A 25,636-nucleotide genomic window follows, 5' to 3' on the forward strand; every position below is an offset into this window, starting at 1 on the left:
CAGTGTTGCTTTTTTCAAAGTAATTTCTGTGTGTTCCTATTTTTTACAATTTTCTTTTTATATTTTTTTCTTATGCCAGAGGTGCAATTTGTCTATAGTCAGGCTGACATACTGCATAGCTTTATGTCCACTTAAATTTTGGAAAATTCTGTCATCATGTCCTTAAATGTTGCCTCTGCCATATTCTTGATTATCCTCTCTTGATTAAACATGTTAGATCTTACTTATTCTCACACATTTTATCTCCACTCTTATACTTTATTCATTTTAATAGACACCTATTTCTGACTGAACATCTAGTTAATAAATTCTCATTTAACCTGTGTCTAGCATTTATCAAATCCATTCACTGAATTTCTAGATAATTACTGTATTTTTCAACTTGGAACTTGTCACTTGATTTTCCAATATGCTTTCTAATTCTCCGCTGAAATCCTCAATCTTATGTTTTAAATCTTTAAATATGGCAAATATGATAATTTCAGAATTTATTTAAGTAACTCAACTATCTGGGTCCCTTATGTCTCTCTTCCCCTCTTAAGATTCAATCATGTTGGGCCTGGCATGGTAGCCTAGCAGCTAAAATCCTTGCCTTGAATGCACTTGGATCCCACATGAGTGCTGGTTCTGATCCCGGCAGCTCCACTTCTCATCCAGCTCCCTGCTTGTGGCCTGGGAAAGCAGTTGAGGATGGCCCAAAGCTTTGGGACCCTGCACCCACGTGGGAGACCCGGAAGAAGTTCCTGGCTCCTGGTTTTGGATCACCAGCAGCACTGGCCATTGTGGTCACTTGGGGAGTGAATCATTGGACAGAAGATGTTCCTCTCTGTCTGTCCTCCTCTCTGTATATCTTTGTGATGAAAATAAAAAAATAAATCTTTTTAAAAACTTCAATCATGCTGTCTTCTCTATTCAGATGCCTTAAAGTGACTGTCCAAACTAAAGCTAAAATTATAGGGGCAGGTCTTGGTGCAGCAGGCCACATGTCCCCGGGTATCCCTGCACCTCACACTGCAGTGTCTGGGGTCAAGCATGAGTTCTGCTTCTTGGAGAGGCAGGCGATGGCTCAAGGAGCTGGGTCCTTGGCACCTAGGGATTGAGTTTCAGGCTCCAAGCTCAGACTTGGTCTCAACCTGGTTATGGCAGGCAGTGGGGGTTTGATAAAGGAAGAATTGCGAAAATAACAGAAAATGTTAGTCCACAGAGGATTTACATTTGCTGTCTGCCAGCAATAGAAATTCAGGCTCATTTAATCTAGGTATGGGGATCAATCTTCAAATTCCATCGTTATTTATTCACCCTTAAAGTTAGGAATATAGTTCCTGCGGTCCCAGCTCAATATATGGTAACTGCATGGTTACCCTCTACCCTGTCCTGGACAGTCTTCTAGTTTTTATCTCTCTGACTGAACAGGAAGGCTGTCAGCAGGGTTGTTTAGCTCCTCAGGTGCTCAATTGTCTTTTACTGAGCTGACATTTGTTTCTTGAAGGAAGCAGTCCACATGTTGAGCTCAGATCTCTGAGCTTCCATCTGCTATCCATCTTAGTGAAATAATTCTTTGCTGCTGCTTGGTATTTTGATGTCATTAAGCATATTTTATTTAAAGTATCATCTTACCTAGTTCTTCCAGCTCTCTGTGAGATGGCTGATGAATCGGTTTTATGAATTACCTGTGCGCTACCAAAAGCTGGTACAAGTAGAACGCTGGTTTTATAGATAACGCAGTAAAGCCAGTTTTCAGATATCGAGTAAGTTGTATAGATTCAGTGAAGAACAAGTAGTTACATTATAATATAATTTAACATATAAAGCATATTTGAACATATATATATATATGTATATTTGAACATATTATTAACAAAGTGGGCCTTTTCAAAAAATTGTAGAAACTGGTATTATGAAAAAATTATCAATGGATCTTAAGACCTTTTTATATACAATAAACATATCTTTTAATCTCATTTTACATGAAATGTTTGGAGTCCCCACAGATGTTTAAGTCTGGGAGCAAGGGAGACCAGGTGAACATAAAGTAAGAGGACTTGGATCTAACTGTTGAGAAATTCCAAAATGTACAGATCAAGAGTAAGGAAGATGAAAAGCAGCCAAGACGGTTAAGAGGAGCCAGAAAGGCGAGAACAAAGATGCTGGAGCATCAGAAAGACCCCAGAAAGCACGACTCAAGGAGGGCTGCTCAGAAGAGACGCCAGAGAAGGCAATGAAGGGGCCTATGGTCTGACAGTATGAAGCTCAACAGTGATTTGGTTAAAAAAAAATAACAACTTTTTGTTTGTGGAGTATAGAGATGGAACGCAGACTGGACTCATTTGGAAGGTAAGTGAAAACTTGACTGAAAAATCAGGGGGAAGTATGTGAGAATGCAGTCAAGGGAAAGCATGGTTTGGCACTAGAATAAGAAATTTTAAGCAACTTTAAACTTCTATTATCTGGGGAGAAGTCCAATAAATTGTTTCATTAAGCTGTGATTTTTCACTGAAACTGATGATTACTAAATATTTTCAAGGATAAAAGAAATTTTCCCATGTGATAAACACATAAAATGGTCTAGTTAATGTATCCTACTACGCCAACCTGAGATAGGAACTCAGATGAAATACAGCATCCCCGCTATTCCATACTGCCCTAAAGAAGGCTAATTCACAAATCTCATGAATACAGAGTCAGGTGCACCACACCGCCTTAAGGAGGGCTAACTGCCAAGTCCCATGAAGCTGGTAACTAAGAAGTTAGCCAAAGAGACACTGCAGGAGTGAACGAATCCATACACTCAATCCAACGAACAGGCTTAAAATCAGTTTGGATCTTTCCCACACAGTGCATTGTAGTAGCGATCTAGCAGGTTTCTACACTAAGGTGAAGAAACTCATGCCTTTCCCGACACAAATTCAAGCCTCATCCCCTTTTAAGTAGTGGTAAGATGTTCCTAAACAGCAAATTAATGAAGATAAAATTGTGTTCATGGCGTGAAAATGTCCCCTCTTTCTTCTCTTTAACTCTTAAACCTCGATCCTAGTAACTGGTGCTTCTGGTTGGCAGGTCATCGTTCAAGTGCATTACATAGCCAGTAAGGTTTATGAAACGGTCTCTAGACATCACACCCAGACGGCCCTAACGTGGCTCTTCCCATGAGCACTCACGTGACGGACGGAATGAGCTCCGTTCCTTTGATCTATACCAAAAGACTATTTGGAAAGGAAAGAAAACATTTTATTGGAAAATATTTTATGAAACACTCTTAAAGATTTTTGCATCAAAGTACATATTTATATGAAAAGAATATGAATACATTATATAAAAAACATTGAGACCATATTTGACACACAGTATTTCAAATAAATATATGCATATGTTTACCCTCAATAAGATTATCATTTTAAAACACTGATATTTATACATTTTCCATATGTAAAAAATTATGTAGCTGTTGACTTTTGGAAGGCAAATCACCTACTATTTAATAAAGCCTTAAAAATGATCTAATCCTTTAGAAATGTTTTATCATAGCTACCCAAAGCTTAACACAATTCACAGGGCACAAATATTGGCCAACTTCTTCTAACTTTTATGTTAGACATAAACATAGTTTTTAAACCACGGAGATTCTGAAGAGAGTGCACGTTAAGCTTAGTTTTCTCAGCATCTGAGGCGGGTTGGGAACAACCCACTGCAGTTTCAATCATTACATGGGAACTTTCCAGGATGAAAAAATACACACTTCTCTTGCATGACTTTAGAAGTAAGCTCTAATGCAGTCTTATATGCAGAGGTTTTGAAGAATAAATGGGATACCCCAGTGGAGGATCTGCTGCTTGTACTGTGAGGTTTCTCAGGAGAAGCGGGTGAGCTTGTATGCTGTAACGTTCCTCGTCATCATTTGTAGCATAAAGCAGTTCCCATGAAAGATTGGCCCACTGACCTCTCACAGCTTCAGCATTCAACTTGCCGACTTGGAACAGCAACTCCTGAAGGGTGAGCACTCTCCCAGTATAAACTCCCTTCAGAGTAGAGCAGGAGGAAGGGAAAGAAAAAGAAGATTCCTTTTAGCTTTATTTTATTAACAAACTTGCCACCCCTCCCCTCCCCCTCGCAACACCCCATGACAGTAGTCAGGTAAACTTTCTCACAAGATCAAAACACCTAAAACTGTGTTTTACAATGCATGCACACTGGGGACCGCATGATGCTTCAACAGGCTAATCCTCCACCTGTAAGCACTAGCATCCCAGAAGGGCATTGGTTCGTGTTCCATTACTCCACTTCCCATCCAGCTCCCTGCTTGTGTCCTGGGAAAGCAGTGCAAGATGCCCCATAGCCTTAGGACTCTGCAGCCTGGAGCGGGCTCCTGGCTCCTGGCTCTGGTTTGGCTCAGCTCCAGCCACTGCAGTCATCTGGGGAGTGAACTGGCGGAAGGAACATCTTTCCTGTCTTTTCTGTGAATCAGCCTTTTCAAGGAAACGAAATTGAATTTTAAAATGTATACATGAAAAAGTTGCTTCTCTTCAGAGTCAAGCATCACATCATATCGCCTTGATTTTCTTAGCTCTTTGAACAAGTAGGAGAAAGTTCCCTGGCAGCCACTTCACTCACTGCAACAGTGAGATCCCAGCGGCTTCTCCCCCTTGCTTCTTTAACCTCTCACTTCATGCGGCTTCAGTAACGCAGAAGTAACAAATACTAGTCAGGCAACAGGCTCTTTTTAAAGTTTCCTTTTTTTTTTTTAAAATGTAATTCACATTCCGTGCTATTTACTCCTTTAATGTGTACGAATCAGTGGTGTGTTGATATATGTAACCAACATGTTAATTTTAGAACCTTTTCATAGATTCCATTAAAACTCCTCTGTACTCTAGCTATCATCTTCCTGCTCCTTCATGCTCTGCTCTCCACTTTGAGCAAGTATATTTTACATCCTATACAGTCTATTCTGGAAATTTCATATTAACTAAGCTTTGTATTATGTGGTTTTAACTTTTTTTTTTTCACTTACTGTATTTTAATGGTTCATCTGTTTTGCAGTATGTTATCAGTACTCCATTCCTTTTTAACGACGGTGTTATATTCCACTATTTGGGACTACTGAACTTGTTTATCCATTCATCAGGTGATACACAGCTGGGTTGTTTAGCATTTGTAAGTCACGGTGCTATAAATATCTATGTCCTAGTTTCTATCTGGGACTATGTTTTTGCTTCTCTTGAGTACATGCTAAAGTGAGGAACTGTTAAGTGGAAGCTCAATGGCACCCCGAGTTCAGAATTCCAGCCTCCAGAACTGGGAGAATAAATCTTTGCTTTGCAAGTTACCAGTCTGTGGTAATCACTGATTGCACCAGGCCTGAGAATCCTCCATAGTCAGCTAACCACCTGTCTCAATACTACTCTTTTTTTCTTTTAAAACTTGATTCCTTTTTCCACTAAATGATCCGTGCTGAAAACCACTTGACCAAAGACCAATGGATTTATTTCTGGACTCTGGGTTGAATTCCACTGATTTATAGGATTACTCTTGTGCCAAAAGTATGATTTTGAAAATCAGGTGGCAGGGACCCAAGGACCTGGGCTATCTTCTACTTTCCCAGGTGTAGCATGAGGAGGCTGAAGTGGAACTGGTACTTCACTACGGGATGTGGCAATCTGCACATAGCAGTTGAATCAGTTGTGCCACAATGCTGGTCCATGGTCAGGTTCTGCAAAGGGTTCTCCCTGGTGTAGACAGCCATTTTGTTGCAATGCCTTGATAAGGCAGAGACAAGAGGCTCTGTCGCCTCCTCATCCTCTCATCCAACATCACCTCATCTAAGCCTGGTTACCTCCCGACGGCCCTCCCTCGTCCTCCCATCACAGAGGGAATTAGGGATCCACGTCCCTAAGTGGTGCTGCTGGCAGGGACATAAACACCTCACTCCACACCACCTAGGCAGAACCTCTAGCACAAAGCTCAATAAAATGGGAAAGACTGTGAAGCCTTTTTCTCCTGGTCTTGGGAGTATTACTGATTTCACCAATTAGTATGATACTAGGTGTTTTTCCTTACTAATCTTTTTTTATAAAGATTAATTTATTATAAAAGAGATACAGAGATATATATATATAAAGAGATACAGAGAGAAAAATCTTACACCCGGACGGAAACAATGCAAGGATTTAGGCACTAGGCTACTCGCCAGACCCACCAACTGGTTTTTGGAAGTGGAGCTGCCAGGAACCAAACTGTTGCCCACATCTTCCTATCCACTGGCTCACTTCCCAAATGGTTCCAACAGCCAGGTCTGTGTCAGGTGGAAGGCAGGAGCCAGAAACTCCACTGAGGTGTCCGCGTGGGTAACAGGAACTACTCGGGCCACCTTCCATTACCTTCTGAGGCTCCTCAGCAGGTGCAGAGCACTGGGGACTCAAACTAGCACTCCGATATGGGATGCCAGCATCTCAAGTCAATCCACTGTGCTACCACACCAGCTGCTTCTAAACAATTTTAGGTTAACGGGCAATATTTGCTTATTTTTAAGAGGCACAATGCAACTTTTCAACACAAACGCCTAGCTTGAACTTGACCATTCTAAGAAACCAATATTTCCATTTTCTTATCTTTTCTGCAGCCTACCAGCTTCCTCTATTGTACTTCCTATGTCACTGTCCCCAGTCACCCTGCTGTGCTCCCACGGGCTAGAATCTATTACTTCCCCCTGTGTTTTGTAAACATTCTCCAACCTCCTCATCCCATTTACCCTCCCTCGCTTCTAGAAACCCGTTTTAAATTCAGAGCATATACACACATATCATCATTTATAATAATTCTTCATTTTAAGTTCCAAATGCTAGAAAGAATTGTCTTAACACTATGATATCTAGTTCTACCTATTTTGCTGCAAATACCAGAATTTTATTCTTATTTAAGGTAGAATACTTCCGTATATGTGCGTATGCACACCTCACTCCATTCATTTATCCTGTGTCAATTTCATGTTGATCACTGTAAACAGTGCTGCAGTGAACACGGGGTTGAGGCCTCTGTCATTCTCTCAGGGTATTTTCCAGAAGGGAGACAATGAGTCCCACGGTAAGCCTTCTGCTGCATTCTCTTCTCCACAAACACCGGCCTCGTTCCCATCCTTCCCAAGCAGCACTGAGTTCCTCCTCTCTTCATGCTTACCAGTATATTATTCATTTCTAATAACAGTCCTGATAACTACAGTGAGATGACACCTCTTTGTGGTTTTGAATCACATTTCTCTAGTAGTTAGCAATACTGAGCCCACAGCACACTTGTGACAATGAGTCTTCCCTGCTGTGTGGCCTGGATCACATTTTAAATGCATTAAGAACAAATACTAGGGGCTCGGCGGTGTGGCCTAGTGGCTAAGGTCCTCGCCTTGATCCCATATGGCTGCTGGTTCTAATCCCGGCAGCTCCACTTCCTCTCTATCTCTCCTCCTCTCAGTATATCTGACTTTGTAACAAAAATAAAATAAATCTTAAAAAAAAAAAAAGAACAAGTACTAAACTTTAAAAAGCCATCTCCTATTTGGATTCACTAAATTTTCATGAGCCTGGTTTGTTTCAAATAAAGTACAGATGTTATCAAGAGAAATACTTTACCAGTTACAAATAGATTTCTCTTCTAGCGGCCAAATCTAAAGTGATCATTCATACATCCTAATTGGGCAAAGAAATATGATCCATTAGTGAGAAGTACATACTTAGCTATCTTAAAAGCCAGTCACTGTACCATGGCAACATTTTTGTTCGGCTCCAACTCAAGTGTCAAAAGTAACAAAACCAGTGTTCTTAGGTTGGAATACCTTACCCAAAAGTCCTGCTTACAAATGCCTTGAGACAACAGCTATTACATATATTACATCTAAGCTTCTAGAATATTATAGTATTTGTTATCTAGTTCAAATAATTTGTAACTCATTTCCGTTAAAGTTGATCTGTGAAAATCTTTAAAAACATCTTTAACCTTACCATATTGGGGTCATAGCCCAGAGAAAACAGGTATGGCTTTTCCTGCAAAATTGCTCCTCTCCACTTTTCTTCAGACACCAAACCAATGTACCAGTCACTTTCATATTCTTTAAGGTAGTTAATTAATTCTTTAAAGTCTTGTATTGGACCTAAACTTGCTTTATCAATCATTAGCTTCAAAGTATATCTAAAAAAAAAAAAAAATGGAGAACCAAAGAATTTTCAAATATTTCCTTATTATTGTGTAGATAAAATACATTGTGTTCAATCAATATTATTCAAGCAGGAATTGAAATAACTTACATTTCAGATAAGAAGCTGAGAAAGACGCAGTTAAGATGAAGAAACCCACTGAACCATAGAAAAGTTTCCACGTCAGTAAAACCACAGAAAGTTCAAATTAAAATGTGCTTCTGATAAAAATCACAATATACACCAATAATTTTTAAAAGAAGAAAGTGATCATTTTAAAATCAGAAATGAAGTATTCTACTATAGGTAATAAAAAAAATGTGAACATCTTCCTGCCAACGTTACACTTTGCATACAATGAGGATGTGTTACCTGAAGGCTTTCACTGCCAGCTGGTGCAGTTCTGGTCTTTCTCTGAGCCAATTCAAGGCAACCGACCAAGGCAGAGCATCACTGTAAACTCTCATTAGATACCCAGGACTCGGAATCACGCTGTCAATTTCAAAGAAAGTATAGTAACAAGTCATTACTATCTGCACATAAAAGTCTTGTAACACTCTATCCTTTACAATTTCTTCCAATATATCGGAGGCCTTTTCTTCTGAATGGAAGCATTCTAACTGCTTTAAAACAAATTGGTACCAATCTTCCGGAAATAATGAGCGCATCTCCTTCAGTCTGGAATGAGGCATATGGCTGGACCTCCACTCCGCAGGCAGGCTCAGCAGGTGCGAGTGTGCACAGGTGAACTCCACGAGAGGGATGCATGCCAAGTCTTCCTGTTTTCCTTTGTCAACAGCAGGGTATGCAAACATAACTGCTTGGAAGAGGCGGTCTTCGGCGAGCGAGCCAACCGCACCGTCACTGACCCTCCTGGATTCTATCGATCCTGGAATTGGCAACTTTGCATCTGGCAAGGCTTTCGATTGATCCTTTCCCACTTTTCCTTTTTCGATAGCGGGCTCATCATCAAAAATATCATCACTAGACCAGTCAGCTGAAGTTCCTGATTTTAAACTACTCGTGTCTTCCGAGGATCTGGGGCACGGGGAAGCGTCGGCGGCCAGGGGCACTGGAGGTGCCTGCCCCTCCTCTCCCGTCTGGTGAACACTCTCCTTCCGTCTGGGCCTTTTCGAGCAGTACTGAACAAGTACCCACACAAGCACCTTAACCAGGTCACCTTTAAATTCTTTCACATTTTCATGACAATCTATTATGCCAGAGAGGACACTCCTGGCATCAGAATATAGTTTTACAGGCAAAACGGTACAGGGTGTCAAGATGTTTGCAAAATGTTCATTAAGGGAACACACATTTCTGTAACTTTTCTCGAACGCATCTTCAAATACTTCATCAACTCTTTGAGCTTCCGCGGTATGACATGATGTTTCTTGCAATTCTAACCCCTAAAGAAATAAAAAAATTTTAAGTTTATGATTATTACACAGAGGACAGTAAATCTTACAAAATGCCTACAGAAATCTTATCATAAGGAAGATGGAAAAAGACAAAAAATCTTTCTGGGCGCAGTGCGATGCATCAGTGGCTAATGTCCTTGCCTTACACATGCTGAGATCCCATATGGGCACTGATTGGTGTTCCAGCTGCTCCACTTCCCTTCCAGCTCCCTGCTTGTGGCCTGGGAAAGCAGCAGAGGATGGCAGCAAGCCTTGAGACCCTGCACCCACATGGGAGACCCAGAAGTTCCTGGTTCCTGGCTTTGGATCAGCTCAGCTCTGGCCATTGTTGCCACGAGGGGCATCAACCAGTAGACAGAAGATCTTTCTCTCTGTATCTCCTTCTCTCGGGAAACCTGACTTTCCAACAAAATTAATCTTCTTAAAAAAAAAAAATTCTTAAAGAAGTACACCTTAATTTAATGGTGTTTAATATTTGATGTTGGATACTGAGACTAAAGATGATGTCAACTGTTTATAGTCATGGCCAAAACACACATTATTTGTTTTGGAGAGACAAAAACCAAGTTACAGTCTTTTCCTTTACAGATGATAGAAGATGTATGAATGTGCCATAATTTAATGTTTTAAAGTGAGTACATGAAGACAGTATTTATTTGATTACTGTCAGTCTCCTCCAAACACATGACCCGCATAAAGCAGTTCTTTTTTGGTTCCTAGTATACCTCCAATGACTAAGCCCCTGCCTAGCACACATACCTGTATCTGGTACACACTATGCAACAAATACCTGAATGTTACTATTTTAACATATTTTGGCTATTTTAACAACAACATATTGGTTATATGTTTTAAACATATTTTGGTTATTTCCCTAGGGGGAAAAAAAAATCACTGGAGAGGATATAGCTGGTCACTGTCTATTATTACAATTTATTCATATATTTCTATGAAACTACGTGAGAGCCCACTGCAGCTGGGATACAACCTGGCGCCCACATGAGATGCTGGCATTGTCATGGCCAAGGGTTCATCTGCTAGTCATGACAGTGGCCCCATTAGAGACCGTTGTTGACTCAGGGCCCCAAGAGGTGACACATACAACTTTAGCAGGTCAGTCATCCTGGGTCCTTTTCCTTCTGTTTCAAAGAAAAACAACCCCGCACACAGGGTTCTATAGATTCGATTTTGTCAACTTTAAAGTATCAATATGAACACCAGTAGTTGCCCTAGGCTTTGTTTTTTGAATGGAAAACAGGCCCCCTTTTAAACCACAAGTGTTGGAACACAAAAGACCAATGAAAGAACCCACATTGTCAGGTGTTATAGATTCGTATACTTTAAAATACAGGGTAAAGTTAAGCAATCCCAATGCCTGGAGGCTCGTGTGATTTGTCGCCTTCTCATCCAGGTTAGGATAGAGGCTCTCCGACTTCTGGTGAGTCAGGGTCAGACGGTATACTCAGCAGCACAGGTCCAGCCCCAAGGTTCCTGACCCAGCAGGTCTGCGGTGGGGCAAGAGAAACCCCAATTCCAGCAAGTTCTTCAGAGATATTATAGCAGCTAGTCACTAAAGGACACCTTTTTTGTACCCTGCAATTTACCCAGTCTGTGCGAAAATAACCCCCCCCAAAAAATCCCCATTTCATTCATTACTTATTCAACAAATATTAATTAAATATCTATCCTGTGCCTCTGTTCCAAGGGCTTAAGACTTAATCCTGAATACAAACTAGGAATTTCTCCTCTGGTGACATTTGCATTAGGGACACAGGCAATGAACAAAACTGGTCAGTAGAGTATCTAGCCTTTAAAGGGGTGCAAGAATCATGAAAACAAGGAAAAAGTAAAGTAAGACAAGGGTTGGGATTACTGAGATGAGAGTGTAATTTTGAGAGGATGGCCCAGGAGATCTACAGAGGGGAGTGACACAGAAGGCTGTACGGTCATCTGAAGGAAGCATGTTCCAGGCAAGGGAACGGCCAGCAGGCCGGGCTAGAGTGAGACAATTAAATAAAAGAAGCCAGAGAGGGACTTGGCTTTTACTCTGAACCAGACTCCCTGCCGGGCTTTGAGCTGAGAAGTGACATCATCTGTCTCAGATTCCAAAGACCATGCTGGTTGACAATAGGAAAGACCAACTGGCTGCACGTGTGCGGTTATCAAGAGATGGAGGTGGTCGAAACCAAGACGCTGAAAGGTAACAGGATCTAGGATGTAGCTTAAACGTAAAGTGACGAGATTTCTTATTGGAGGTGAGGGGAGGTGCAGAAGTAAAAAAAAAAAAGGAGGCAAATGTGATCCAGCATTGTTTGTCCCAGGCGTTCTGAAGGACAGAAGAACTGCAGGGTTCCGGGACACTGACAGGAAGAGAAGAACAGGAAGCAAGCACACCAACAGGGAATAACATGTGGGAGCTGTTTCCTGGAGTTAGCAGTGTGACGGTCATGGACACTGTGGCAGAGTGACGGAGTCGATAACCTGGTGTGAGAAACCAGAAATATGCTAACAAGCAACCCCAATATCACATCTTTATTGTTAATGTGATATCGATGCTGAAAATGGCTGATCCTCGTTCTGAGGATGCTCAAAAGCAAGGAATAAAAACACAGGACTAGAAGAAAAGGAAGGAAGTACGTTTTGCTAAAATCAACACTGGTTTACCTATCAAAATGTGTTTATTGAATTATACCTTAAAAATCACTACTTGTTTTGACAAGTAATAATGCTACTCTTCTTTCAAACTGAGCTTTTAAATGTTTGATGGCTTATAAAAGAGGACATTTAAATATGTTTTATAAAAATACTAATGAGGTGTTAAAGGGACATTAACCTTAATGTTAATACAGCAGTACGTATAACCACATTCCAGAATCATTATCCATATTAAGCGGTCCTGAAAACGGCCCAAGTAATGAGATCCAGGTACGAGAATACCTAAAATAAAATAGAAAGAAAAGAATCATTTTCCAAGCTTTGTTATTTGTCTTGTCAATCTCCAAAACTCACAGCACAAGTAGAATTAATTCGCAACTCCTCTACTCTCTCAGGAGGTGAAGGGCAGATGTTTGCCCTGGGGTCAGACACCAGGTAGGCCACCTGCTCCCACACTGCAGTGCCACGGTGGATACCCGGTTCTGGCTCCTGATGCTGCCCTTCTGCTAACGCATGTTCTGGGAAGCAGCGGTGACGGCCCAGCTAGCTACCATGATACCCAGGTCAGATCTTCAAGCTGTGCTCCGCTCCTGGCTAGCTCGGTTCTCAATGACATAGGCATTTGGGAAGTGAACTAGCTCTTGGGAGCCATTTCTCTGTGTCTCACACAAATGAGAACCTTTTTTTTTTTAAGGTGTAGGAATATCGTGTGTCCCATTTCAGTGCCTGGTCTGAGTCCTGGCTTTGCTACCAGATCAGCTTCCTGCTCATGCGCATCCTGGGAGGCTGAGTATGTGGTTTCCGGTCACCTGTATGCGAGACTCAGAGTGAGTTCTGGGCTCTGGGTTTCAGACATAGCCCAGCCATCCTGGGTGTCTGGGGAGTAAATTAGCTGAGAGAAGACCTCATCAGATAAAATGAAAAAAAAATTTTTTTTAAGTTAGGATGTTTACATGAGAAGTCAAAACAAACTATAGGTGATAACACATAAAATTTTATGAGCATGTTTTCCAAGAAAACAAGGCAGAAACTGTTACATAAAATGTTCAGTATCTGTTAACTATATTACAAAAAGTATTAAATATATAAAAACCTACTGTACATTAATGATTTAAAATGCTTTAGACATTTTTGTTAGATAACAATGTTTTATAGCTTCAAAATTTATACAAAATGCTTTACTTACTCTGTACCAATATTTTATTTGAAAGATTTCTTTTTATTAGAAAGGCAGATTTGCAGAGAGAAGGAGACAAAGATCTTCCACCCTCTGGTTCACTCCCCAAGTGACTCCAATGGCCAGAGCTGAGCCGATCTAAAAGCCAGGAGCCTGTGGTGCCCTTAGGGTCTCCCATGCGGGTACAGCATCCCAAGTGGGCCATCCTTGATAGCTTTCCCAGGCCAAAAGCAGAGAGCCAGATGGGAAGTGGGGCAGCTGGGACATGAATTGGCACCCATATGGGATACTGGTGCTTGCAGGTAGAGAATTAGCTAATTGAACCATTATGCCAGCCCCGGTACCAATATTTTAACTTGGCGTTTCTTAATTCTGCATCTGAGATTTATCCATGTTGATTGCAAGTAGTTCAATTTCATTACTGTAACCACTTTGCTGTTGATAACAGGTGTTTCCAGTAATTAAATATTATGGCAGACTACATCTTTGTGCCTGTCTGCTTGTACAACATGCTGTTCAGAAAAGAAGTACCACTGTAGCAGTGAGTGTTATCCTCACAAGGAGTGCCCATCAAGTCTGCTCTGGCTGGCAGCTGAGAATCAGCTTGGTCTCTTGTGCCCAACTGAGCAGACTCTTTCTGGGAGTCCAGAATACTGTGATCTAGTAGACAGAGGGTGTCTCTGTGATCTGGCCTCAAGGTGCTTCTGTGACAATCAGCACACCACCCACATGGTCATGACTCACAGCCGAGGAATCCTGCAGGTGACTCTCTGGGAGAGGACTCGTGGCTTATAGCTGCTCTTTAACATGTGTGACTTTAACATAAAACTCTTCATTTACATCTGCTCTTTAACATACATGACTTTTCCTTTTGCTGATTTTGTTTTGTATCTATGCAACACTAAATCTTAGCTGAGTATTCCTAATCAGTTATAGAATCTGGAAGTGCTCTACAGACCTCCCAGACACAAGTATCAACTTCCAACAGAACTGAAATCACTGGATCACCGAATCTCAAACGGGAATCTCTAGGTCCCGAGACAGGCACATCTTTCTAGAGAATGCAAACTCACTCCTCATGGTGGTTACATCCCCTGGCAGCTCAGCGGAGGCCGATCCTTGTTCCCCACGCTACTCAAGACTTTATAGTGCCAAACTTTTTACATTTTTTGTCCTTTTTTTCCTCCTAGAAAACACTTATTAGGGAAATGTAAGTACTATTTCTTTTTTATTATTCAGATGTAAGCTTACATCCACAGGTGTTGGAACGTCACCTAGCATTATATAATAAAAATGAACTGGAATTGGGTAAGTTTCAAAAATGCAGACTATTTCTTATACAAAAAAAAAGAAAAATGATTTTTCATAAGAATCTATATATACTACTCACTCACCTAGGCTCCCGGCGGCCATGGCCGTCTGCAGCGCGGCACTCAGCCTGGGGACCATCTGGTGGTAGAACACCGTGTCGGCGCACACGCAGGCGGTGTTGCCCACTGCCCCGGGCCAGCTCTGGACAGGCCGGGGGAAGCCCACCAGGAACACGGGCAGCGTGAAGAGCGGCAGTAAGGGGGAGGAGAGCAGCGAAGAGAACACAATGAAAAGCAGCACCAATGGGGAGAAGACCACGTTGAGCACACACAGAGCAGTGGTGGTTTTTCGACGCTGCTTTTTTTCTGTCCACGACGTCACGAGTACGGTCACAGCAAACTGCAACTTTGACACGAACTGAATCAGACGATCCCGCAGAATACCGACCTGCAGGGACAGGAAAGGAACTGGGGGTTATCCTTCAGAGGCGTCTGGGAATTTTCAAGATCACGTACGGAAAACTACAGAATTAATGGTAACTAGTGTTCCAGTATTTTTGAGGAAATATGTGATTCTTCGCTATAATTTTCTCTAACCTCACTGTTAACAAATAAGGCTACATTTTTAACTGCGAGCTTTATTTTTGTAAAGTAACACCACAGAGAACCAACAGTACCATCTACATATTAAGGCTGAGCTCATAGTATTAATAGTTTTACAAGATTTATTTAATTTGACAGGCAGGTTTACAGACAGAAGAGGAGACGGGTTGTCCACGTACAGGCTCACTTTCCAGATGCCACAGCTGCGTCAGCCTGAAGCCAGGAGCTTGTTCCTGGTCTGCCGAATTGGTGCAGGACCCAAAATCTGAGCCATCTTTCACTGCTTTCCCAGGCATATTAGCAGGGAGCTGAACTGAAAGTAGGACAGCTGGGACTTGAACAGACACCCATATGGAGGTCAGCACAGGAAGTGGCTGCTTAACCTGCTATATCAGGGCGCTGGCCCCAGAATCGGTATGTTTAAGACGGCAATATTTCCCCCAACTGATGCACAGATTTGAGGTGCTCCCCATCAAAGCCTCAGAGGTGTGTTTTGTTGTTGTTTTGTAGAAACTGACAGTGGAACCAGTCCTGAGGCAGCAGTGCAAGAGTGCTAGAACCACTGTAGCAATCGTGGGCAAGGACTGCCTGGCGAAGCCACCCTTCCCAACTTCCACATCGGTGTCCCACCGAGTCACCGGAGTCAAGCCAGGACAGGGCTGACACAAGGGCAGATGTGGAAAAACGGAAAGAAGCTTAATACAGAAAGGAACTTTAACGTTTAGAGTCACATGACATTTTAGAAGGATAAAAAGTCACTAACACTCCTTTCAACGAACAATGCTAGGAGAGTCGTACACCCACAGGCAAAGAATAAATCTGCTATCCTACCTCACAATACATATACAAATGAGCTCAGTGGAGAGCGTAGGCTCCTAAGAGCTCAAGTTATAAAGCTCAAGATTTTTCAGTAAGCTGTGTTTCTTAGACATAACACAAAGCCACACGGGATAACCCAGATGACGGCAACAGATGGAATTACAGCATGGTATTCCTCCTGGCTTCTTGAACTTGCTTTCAAGGTTCATTCATGTTATACCATGTATCATTACTTATTTCCTATTGCCAAATAATACACATCACATTTAACTCATTCATTCATTGGATGATGGATATTTAAGTTATTTATGCTTTTTGACTTAAAATGAATATTGCTATGCAGTTTTGTGCATAATTTGCATGGGCATATTTGTTCTGTGCTTTGCATGAAGGCTGCCTTATGTCAGAGAAAACATAGGATATCCGTCCTTTTGGACTGCTTTATTTTATGAGTAATGAGTAATTGCACTCATTTGGAATGTGACAGAACAGGCAAATCCAGAAAAAAAAAAAAGGTAAGTGGTTGCTGGGGCTGGGACAGGTGGGGCCAGTACAGAGTATCCTGAGCAATGCCTATTAATTTATACCAGGCTACTCTTTCTTTTCTTTTTTTTTTTTTTTTTTTGTATTTTGCTTCTTTATAATTTACAAATACTGTGTTACTTACAAATTGCATAATTTACAAATATTGTGTTATTTACAAATTGCATAATTTACAAATATTGTGTAAGTTACAACTTGCGTTATTTAAAAACAAGGTTTGTTACACTTCTACAAAGAGAAAAAAATCTATCAGTGTAATTTTCTCAACATCTCAGATAATCATTGCTATCTTTTTACAACATAGCACTTAAGGTACATATTTTTGGTTAATGATATACTATTGCACTGAGAAACAAAATAATTGTGTAACTCATTTTATTGTGGTATCTGCTGTTCTTGCAGTGCTCTGGAATTGAACCCAATATCCTTGGGGTATAGGTTCTTCTTGGAAAATGTTTTAAAATGTGTACAAGGCTGCAAAATATACACCACTATGCGATATGCTTTAAACCGTTAAATGTTATGGGCTATGGGATGCATCTCAAAAAAGCTGCAAAAACATATTTACCAATAAGAGTCTGATTCCAGTATTCAGCCTGGTGTCCCACCACGAATCTGCAGTGGAGATGAACAAGGGGACAGCAGACACGGCGACGGTTTCCAGCAAAGCATTCTCTGTATTCTGCCACACCTGCAGCACACAGGTTACCCACGTGCGTTAGGTAGGACTGGATAAGCTCAGCGGTAGGAAAATACACTTAGGTAGAAACGAGCATTACCATCCTAAAAGCTCTTGTGAACCCAATGGAGACAGAGACAGAGTGGAGCCCCTGTAGCGAGCTGTCCAGCGAGAGAAATGCCACCACAGCAAAAGGTGACACTACAAATGAAAAAGACAAAGTTAACTATGGCAATGCAGTTTTCTTCTGCTGTGCTTTCTTTTGACAACTAGGGAGGGCGTTTTTAATGAGCACATTTCACCTTCCTACCTAGGGTCAGCAGAATCCGTCGGACAGCACCGACTGTCATCAGCTTCGTCTGCTTCTCTAAGAACGCAGACACTGTTTGCGCATCCTTCGGATAGAAAGGGTTTCGGAAAATTCCAAAGATATAAACACCCTGAATCTCTCTAAGTATCCACAGGATTACAAGTAATACCATCAAAACGTAGCCAACAATAGTCTGAGACCTGCCTTTAGCAGTCTGTGAGAACCTAACAAAGTGGTGCAATATGCCAGTTTCTAAGAGGGCCAAAGCTAACATAACAACATAGAACAGGCATTCTTTCCACAGCATGTGTTTCTTGAAACTACGGGGCAAAGTCTGAGGTTTGGCTTCAACGTGGTGTCTGTTCGCACTGTGTATGAGGACAAAGCCTATGCTGCCTAGGTTAAGACTCAGTAAGAATCCAAGTCCAGTGAGGAAAAGCGCCACACCGAGCGAGCTGGGGATGAAGTACGATGTGACGGCCGTCCCGGCAGAGACCACGAACATCACTAACAACCTGCAGGGAGGGAAAACAGACGGACAGCCTTAAAATGAAAAACGCCTTTCAGAACCTATCTCATCAACATTAAGAAAGGAAAATTACCTCAGGCGGGTTGACATGGATGAACCTCCAAGGCCAAACTGTAAAACCTGCTCCATTGTCCAGAAGAGAAGTGCATCAGGTGGGGGCAGAGTTCCAAGCGCCCACAGGAAGGGCAAAAATACAAACAGGATGTGTAAAATCTGATTTATTTGCTCAAGAGCTGATACATTTACCATGAACCTAGAAGAAAATGAAAACACTTAAATCACACAAAATACCATAAAGAAGAGACTCTTTTAAGGGGAAAAACAACACATAGACCAAACGAAAAGGACACTTCTAAATGTCAACACACACCCCGAGCATTCTCCATCTCCTTTAACAGAAACTAGTCCCGTGCACTTACAAATCATGTGGATCCAAATGTGTGAAGGAGGAAATAACTAAAGACTAGAACTGGACAGAGATGTGTGAAACACAAAAATATTCTTCCCTAAATATCTAACTACAACACTGCTTGGAAATTCTGCCAACGATTTCTTACAGCTTCAAATTCTGTAAAGTCACAATTAACTTTGAGAAGCCGTAAGCATCACTGACAATCAGTAAGATGTCAGTGAAAAGGTTAGCAAAAAGGGCTATTTCTTCCTCCCACTAACTCCGTACCGCCCCGTTCTTGGACTACAGAATTTGAAGATACTACGTTTACTATCAGAAATCAGAAACTTGGCCTAAGACTATATTTCTGCGAGCTACTGTAGTAATTTTACTAGTATTTATAATACTGTTCTTGCGCAATAGGTGTGAAAACAAACACATGGGCCCGGCGGCGTGGCCTAACGGCTAAAGTCCTCGCCTTGAACGCCCCGGGATCCCATATGGACGCCGGTTCTAATCCCGGCAGCTCCACTTCCCATCCAGCTCCCTGCTTGTGGCCTGGGAAAGCAGTTGAGGACGGCCCAATGCATTGGGACCCTGCACCCAAATGGGAGACCCGGAAGAGGTTCCTGGTTCCCGGCATAGGATCGGCACAGCACCGGCTGTTGCGGCTCACTTGGGGAGTGAAACATCAGATGGAAGATCTTCCTCTCTGTCTCTCCTCCTCTTTGTATATCCGGCTTTCCAATAATAATAAATCTTAAAAAAAAAAAAAAGAAAACAAACACATACAATAGTTTCTTTATAAAGCTGAGACTGCCTCTACCTTAAGTGGAGAAACTACCATTTAATACAAGGTCTTCTGGTTAAAAATATCATTAAATGGTTTCAAATAATTTAATATGACATTAAAGCCTAGAAGAACAAACGCTCTCAGTATATTGCTAACTCATTTAGAACAAGGCGTCTGGAGACCAGCAATATCAGAGTGCTGTGGTGTTCCAAAGATATCTCTTTAAAGAGAAAACTACATCGGGCCCGGCGGCGTGGCCTAGCCGCTAAAAGTCCTCGCCTTGAAAGCCCCGGGATCCCATATGGGCGCAGGTTCTAATCCCGGCAGCTCCACTTCCCATCCAGCTCCCTGCTTGTGGCCTGGGAAAGCAGTTGAGGACGGCCCAATGCATTGGGACCCTGCACCCGCGTGGGAGACCCGGAAGAGGTTCCTGGTTCCCGGCTTCGGATCGGCGCGCATCAGCCCGTTGCGGCTCACTTGGGGAGTGAATCATCGGACGGAAGATCTTCCTTTCTGTCTCTCCTCCTCTGTGTATATCTGGCTGTAATAAAAATGAATAAATCTTTAAAAAAAAAAAAAAAAGAAAACTACATCACGACTTATAACCTCACTCTGCAAACCTGAGTTGTCAGAAATCAAATAAAGAGAAAGCCAACTTCTGCGACAGTCACTCACCTGTGTATGTTGACAGCCCAGGTGCAAAAATGGCCCAACACATTTATTTCAGAGCTATCAGAACTACGACGGCTGATACACTTAGCCTCATAGCACATGGCCTTCAAATGACCACAAGCAGAGAATTTATCAGCACGTTAGCAGTGCGATGCTAGAGGACAACAATTTCATAGTGTAATTTCAAGATAGAACTTTCATTCTGAAGAAGATACTCAAGTAACAGAACATCAAACCACATAAAAAGCCACAGAGAGGTCTAGAAAATATGCAGATTTACTCATCCTGTTTAAAAAAAAAACAACACTTTGCTTGCAAGCAAACTCAAGGGTAGGATGATTTGCATAAAATTACATTCAGGAAACTAGATTCTACCCTTCAGCCTTCCCTTAAAAATAAGCGATGGGGCCCGGTGGCGTGGCCTAGAGGCTAAAATCCTTGCCTTGAACGCCCCGGGATCCCATATGGGGGCCGGTTCTAATCCCGGCAGCTCCACTTCCCTTCCAGCTCCCTGCTTGTGGCCTGGGAAAGCAGTCGAGGACGGCCCAAAGCCTTGGGACCCTGCACCCACGTGTGGGAGACCCGGAAGAGGTTCCTGGTTCCCGGCAACGGATCGGCGCGCATCGGCCCGTTGCGGCTCACTTGGGGAGTGAATCATCGGACGGAAGATCTTCCTCTCTGTATCTCCTCCTCTCTGTATATCCGGCTTTCCAATAACAAATCTTTAAAAAAAAAAATAAGCAATGGCACAAAGAAATATTCGTAGTAAAGAGTATCATGAATCCAGGCGTATGTAACTGAAGTCAAGCAAAGGCTGGGATTACTCTCGTAGCGACCATTTCACTGGATATGATCAGCCCCACAGCTGACTACTGCAGTCTACTCTGCTGTATCGACATCTAATGCTTCTGATAATGGAAAAATAATTTTCTAGGCTAAAAGAAAAAAAAGTCATCGGGGAAGAACTTTGTTTTGAACTTAACACATAAAAATATCTCAAACTCTGCAGACTTACTAAGACCCATCTGCAGGGAAAACAGGCTTCCTTCAGAACAGCTAGCAGTATGTGAATGTATGGTATTCCTTCAGATGTTTTATAGGAGTGCATAAAGCCTTATAGATCTGACACTTGTCTTTAATAAATATACAGGAAGTTATTTAAAATTATTACTGTACAGCCAGCTGTAGGCAACTGTCTCAGGTGACTATACCTCGGCAAGTGTTACACTGCTGGGAGAAAAGCAGCTGATAGCCGCAGGACATTGCGGGGCTGGTTAATGCCAAATTCGTGTTAACTGTATCCAGATAGGGTCTGGACCACTGGACTCAAAACTCCATCTACAGGGGAAATGACAGGATCTGTGGTCTGACCGTGGAGTGCATACGTCAGGACTGGGGCCCCTCAGTTACTGAAGCCTGTGCGGTGAACAGCGTGCCCTTCTGAACATGGAGGACATACAAACCAATTCACTGAGGCCTGCAGAGGTTATCTAGTACTATGGAGTGCAGAACAAATTGGACAGCTTTCCAGCAAGTATCCGGGGTGAATCGACTCTAGGGTTTCCTTATTCTTGGAGCAACAAGGTCAAAAGTGTTTAGCAGCTTTGGGCTCTCACAGCAAAATATCAGACTGGACAGCTGAGCCAAAAGAAGGCCAAGCCCTGGCCTTTGGTCTTTGAGAAGGCCAGGAGACAAGCACCTACAGGCAGAAAGGGCCCTCTTCGGATGTTGCCTAGATGACAGCCTCTGTCATAGTGCTCTCCGGCCCACTTTCCCCTAGGCTTGCTTTTATTCTTGGAAAACAACTGTAGCCTAGTGACCCAGAAAAAGGAGACAAGTTCCTGAGATCTAAGAAACGCTTTAGGAGCACTGCCAGTCTTGTTGATGACTTTTTGTGATTATGTAATGTGTAAACTATGTCTAATTAGAAGGCCAGGTGTTCTTGCAGCCAAAATATTTCGAGAATTGTCCATTTTCAAAGGCTGTCTAGAGATCCAGGAAGAATGGATAAGGAAAGATTACAATCAAGTTTTTGCCCTGGACTCTTGATCCTTGGGTCCCTGTCTTCATGACAGTACTCCCACCGTCCCAAGATCCAAAGTGACCCAAAGAAATGGAAAGGAAGGGGGGTGATGAATCTCAAGAAGCCCAAAATCCATTGAGGCTTCAGGCTTGGGACAGATCCTCTGCCCTTAGGCCCTGGCGTCACAGTATCACCATATAGACTGGGCAGGCCTACCGCCCCTGGTGTCACAGCATCACCACACAGACTGGGCAGGCCTATCGCCCCTGGCGTCACAGCATCACCACACAGACTGGGCAGGTCTACCGCCTCTGGCGTCACAGCATCACCGCACGGACTAGGCAGGTCTATCGCCCCTGGCGTCACAGCATCACCACACGGACTAGGCAGGTCTACTGCCCCTGGCGAGACAGCATCACCGCACGGACTAGGCAGGTCTACTGCCCCTGGCGAGACAGCATCACCGCACGGACTAGGCAGGTCTACTGCCCCTGGCATCACAGCATCACCACACAGACTGGGCAGGTCTACTGCTCCTGTGGGTCAGAGGGGAATCTGGCCCATGGACGTCAGGTGGCGGTCACCTGGCCTGTCGTCATCACAGCAGTGGCCCTGAGGACCTGTGGATGACCTTCAGCATTTTATTTTCTTTCAACGCCCTGTGCATGCTTGCAGTTGAATGAGTCTGTTGTCTTGTCAAACTGAAGAAACCTAATAGCCTTTATTTCATCCTCCAATTCAAGCTGGCAGCATTTCTTCCCTAAGTTCTTTACCGAGTAACATTCCAGGCACACCTTCCGGGTTCTCCTAAGAATGTGCTTTCTAAGCATTTTGGTACCCACAGATTGGGGATTTTCCACATCTTTCAAATTTCAATCTCTCGCTTAACAACTCCTTCAACTCACCTCTCTCTGTTTGTGTTTTACTACAGGCAATCTGGAAAACTAAGCTGTCCCCTTCATCACTTTGCTTCAGAATTTACCTACCTAAATATCCAACTGTATCACCAGCAAGTTCAATCTCCCACAAAACACTAGAACACAGCTAAGTCAAGTTCTCTGCCACCTTATACAGGGACTGCCTTCCTCCCAATTTCCAATGATACATTCTTCATTTTCACTTGAGATTTTATCAGAATTGCTATTAATGTTTATATTTCTAGCATGCATGTCAAAACTCAGCCTCCACTCATGACCCAGTTTACAAAGGCACGTCTGCATTTTGAGGTGGTTACAGCAGAACTGTTCATTTTTTGGTGAAAAAATCTTAATCAGTTTGGATGTCCATAGGAAAATATCAGAGATGAGGTGGTTAAACAACAGAAGTTTGTCCTCTCACAGTTCTGGAAGCTGTAACTCCAAGATGAGGGTATCCAAATGGCCACCTCCTTATGGTCACCTTACATGGTACAGAAAGAGCGCAAGCTCCCTGGGGACTGACCTTTCCTACGTCAGTACCAATCCCATCATAAAAGGGCCCCACTTCATGACCTAACCACCCCCTAGGCCACATTTCCAAACACAGTCACGCGGGGGCTCAGGGTATGGTATAGAAATTTGGGGGACACAGTATTTAATTCATAATATGACTACAGGACTACATGTGTCTACCCGGACACTAACCTGGGAAATGGAGCTGCAATCTACAGAAATAAAGAAAAGTCAGATTTAGCAAGGCAAGCGAAAGGGATTATCAAGCACCAGTTATGTTTGCTACATAAAATTCATTTTCTATTTTTTATTCCATTACAAATCAGTTTAAAAAACAGTCCTGTATACCATTACTATAATAAAATCAAACGTTAAATCTACTCTACATGTGAATATTCACACATCCCAATTCTAAATCCCTCATCTCCAGAGAGCAGTGTCCCTCTCTGCATGGATTTCGGTCAGACTTTCTGAAAGATTTAAAGTTCCTTATCAGAAATGAAAGAGAAAACTGAAAATTGTTTCTCTTAAAAAGAATACTTGTGTTTACTAATCAACAGTGTTGAATTATCTTATAGTTTTCTCTTGATGCTTTCTAACCCAAAATCAGCTTTTTTTTTTTTAATAACAAGAAGAGCTCTCTTGCCATGCATAATTAAAAACAAAATAAATATGAAGCATCTGGCAGGCTTTTACCTGTGTGCAAGATCCACAGAAACAAAGAAGAAGATGTAAAGAGGCCTCGTGAGTGGAGTGATTTCGTAAGTGTCCTGGGCCTGGAAGGTCGCGGTCTCAGTGGCTGTGTTTACAATGAGCGAATATTCTCCTATACACAACGTCAGCCACCCCAAGATGAACAGCACCACAGCGCCTCCAGGACTGCCGTACAGCAGGGTCATCCTGTTGGGGAGCAGGTACCACGTTCCCAGACCACACACCAACCCAGCAAGCACAGAATGAAAAACTGTATTGGCTAGATATTTTTTGCCTGGAATGAGAAATTTGACAGTCTCTGCACCAGCACAGCTTGTAAATTCATACTCGTCCTCCTCTGCTGTGATGCCCGCGGCTCGCACTTTCCGCACCGTCACTGATTTGTTTCGGGCGTACAAACTCGTGAGCTGGATGGCGGCCGCAGTGGCCAGCATCAGCCCGCCCGAAAGGGCGGCCGTGTGATAGTCTCTCAGGATGCCTAGCTGGTACAGAACTGTGCCTATTCCACCCAAGACCCATGGCATCAGAAACAGGACGATCTGGTTGACGTATATGTAGGGAGGGGCACAGTAGCCAAGATGCAGCCGAGGCCCTCCGAGCACGGTCTGCGGGAAGCGCTTCAGGAAGAAGTCCTTCTTGTAGTCGTTGAGCAGCGGCACGTCCAGACTCATCCTGCCCGCTCCGGGTCACGCCCAAAGACGCATCCTGTTCTAAACGCAGCAGATGCTACAAACAAGAAAAAACACGACTTGAGACGTTATTCTTAGAGCCCGCAGGAGAAAACCTCCACGGTTCCAATTTATCACCTTAGTTCTTTCAATGGCAGGTTTTTTTTTTTTTTTAATCGCATTTCTCAGCCTCCTTCCACTGCCTAACACATATTTGGCATCGTTATTTTTGTGTTTTAAACATAAAATATCATTGCTTTTTATCAATACATTTGTAACTTAACATTTGGTGTTAGATATCAACTCAATTTGAGAATTTACAGTAAAAGAAAGTTCAGCAACCCACATGGGCGGGAGTTCAAGTCCCAACTGCTCCACTTTCCATCCAGCTGCCTGTTAACATGCGTGGGAAAGCAGCAAACACCCACACACCCACCAGTGTTTAAAGATACCTGTGTTTGATCTGTGTATGTACAACAATTCAGAAGGGATAACAATTAAGCTGGGCATATATGTGCATGCGTTTTACATACACTGGGTATGTCTCAGAATTTCCAAAGTCCTCCAGAACTTACTGCCCAATAGTTCTTTCTCCAGTCCTCTCCAATGCCTAATATCTCTTTCCCTAGTTGGTCATTTTATTTTTTATGTTTTTTATTGGAAAGTCAGACATACAAACAGGAGGAGAGACAGACAGGAAGGTCTTCCATTTGCTAATTCACTTC

General features: G+C 42.6%; 1 protein-coding gene across 2 annotated transcripts in view; it reads right to left on the reverse strand.

Moving 5' to 3' along the window:
* Positions 1 to 3,652: 3,652 nt before the first annotated feature.
* Positions 3,653 to 25,636, reverse strand: part of PCNX4 (pecanex 4) — a 32,365-nt gene continuing 10,381 nt past the window's right edge. The window contains exons 1-11 of one of the 2 annotated variants that reach the window (XM_058655371.1): positions 24,226 to 24,343; positions 23,722 to 23,741; positions 18,294 to 18,473; positions 17,692 to 18,206; positions 17,482 to 17,582; positions 17,271 to 17,393; positions 14,822 to 15,185; positions 12,429 to 12,532; positions 8,550 to 9,583; positions 7,986 to 8,172; positions 3,653 to 4,016 (exon numbers count right to left, since the gene is read on the reverse strand). In XM_058655371.1, coding sequence (XP_058511354.1) covers positions 3,765 to 4,016; positions 7,986 to 8,172; positions 8,550 to 9,583; positions 12,429 to 12,532; positions 14,822 to 15,185; positions 17,271 to 17,393; positions 17,482 to 17,582; positions 17,692 to 18,206; positions 18,294 to 18,469 — 2,856 coding nt within the window. In that variant the 5' untranslated portion in view covers positions 18,470 to 18,473; positions 23,722 to 23,741; positions 24,226 to 24,343 and the 3' untranslated portion in view covers positions 3,653 to 3,764. Of the gene's footprint in view, positions 4,017 to 7,985; positions 8,173 to 8,549; positions 9,584 to 12,428; positions 12,533 to 14,821; positions 15,186 to 17,270; positions 17,394 to 17,481; positions 17,583 to 17,691; positions 18,207 to 18,293; positions 18,474 to 23,721; positions 23,742 to 24,225; positions 24,970 to 25,636 lie in introns of those variants that run through there. The other variant, XM_058655370.1, reaches the window with a different exon arrangement.

This window comes from Ochotona princeps, chromosome 26 (assembly GCF_030435755.1).
Source record: "Ochotona princeps isolate mOchPri1 chromosome 26, mOchPri1.hap1, whole genome shotgun sequence".
Taxonomy (NCBI): Eukaryota; Metazoa; Chordata; class Mammalia; order Lagomorpha; family Ochotonidae; genus Ochotona; species Ochotona princeps.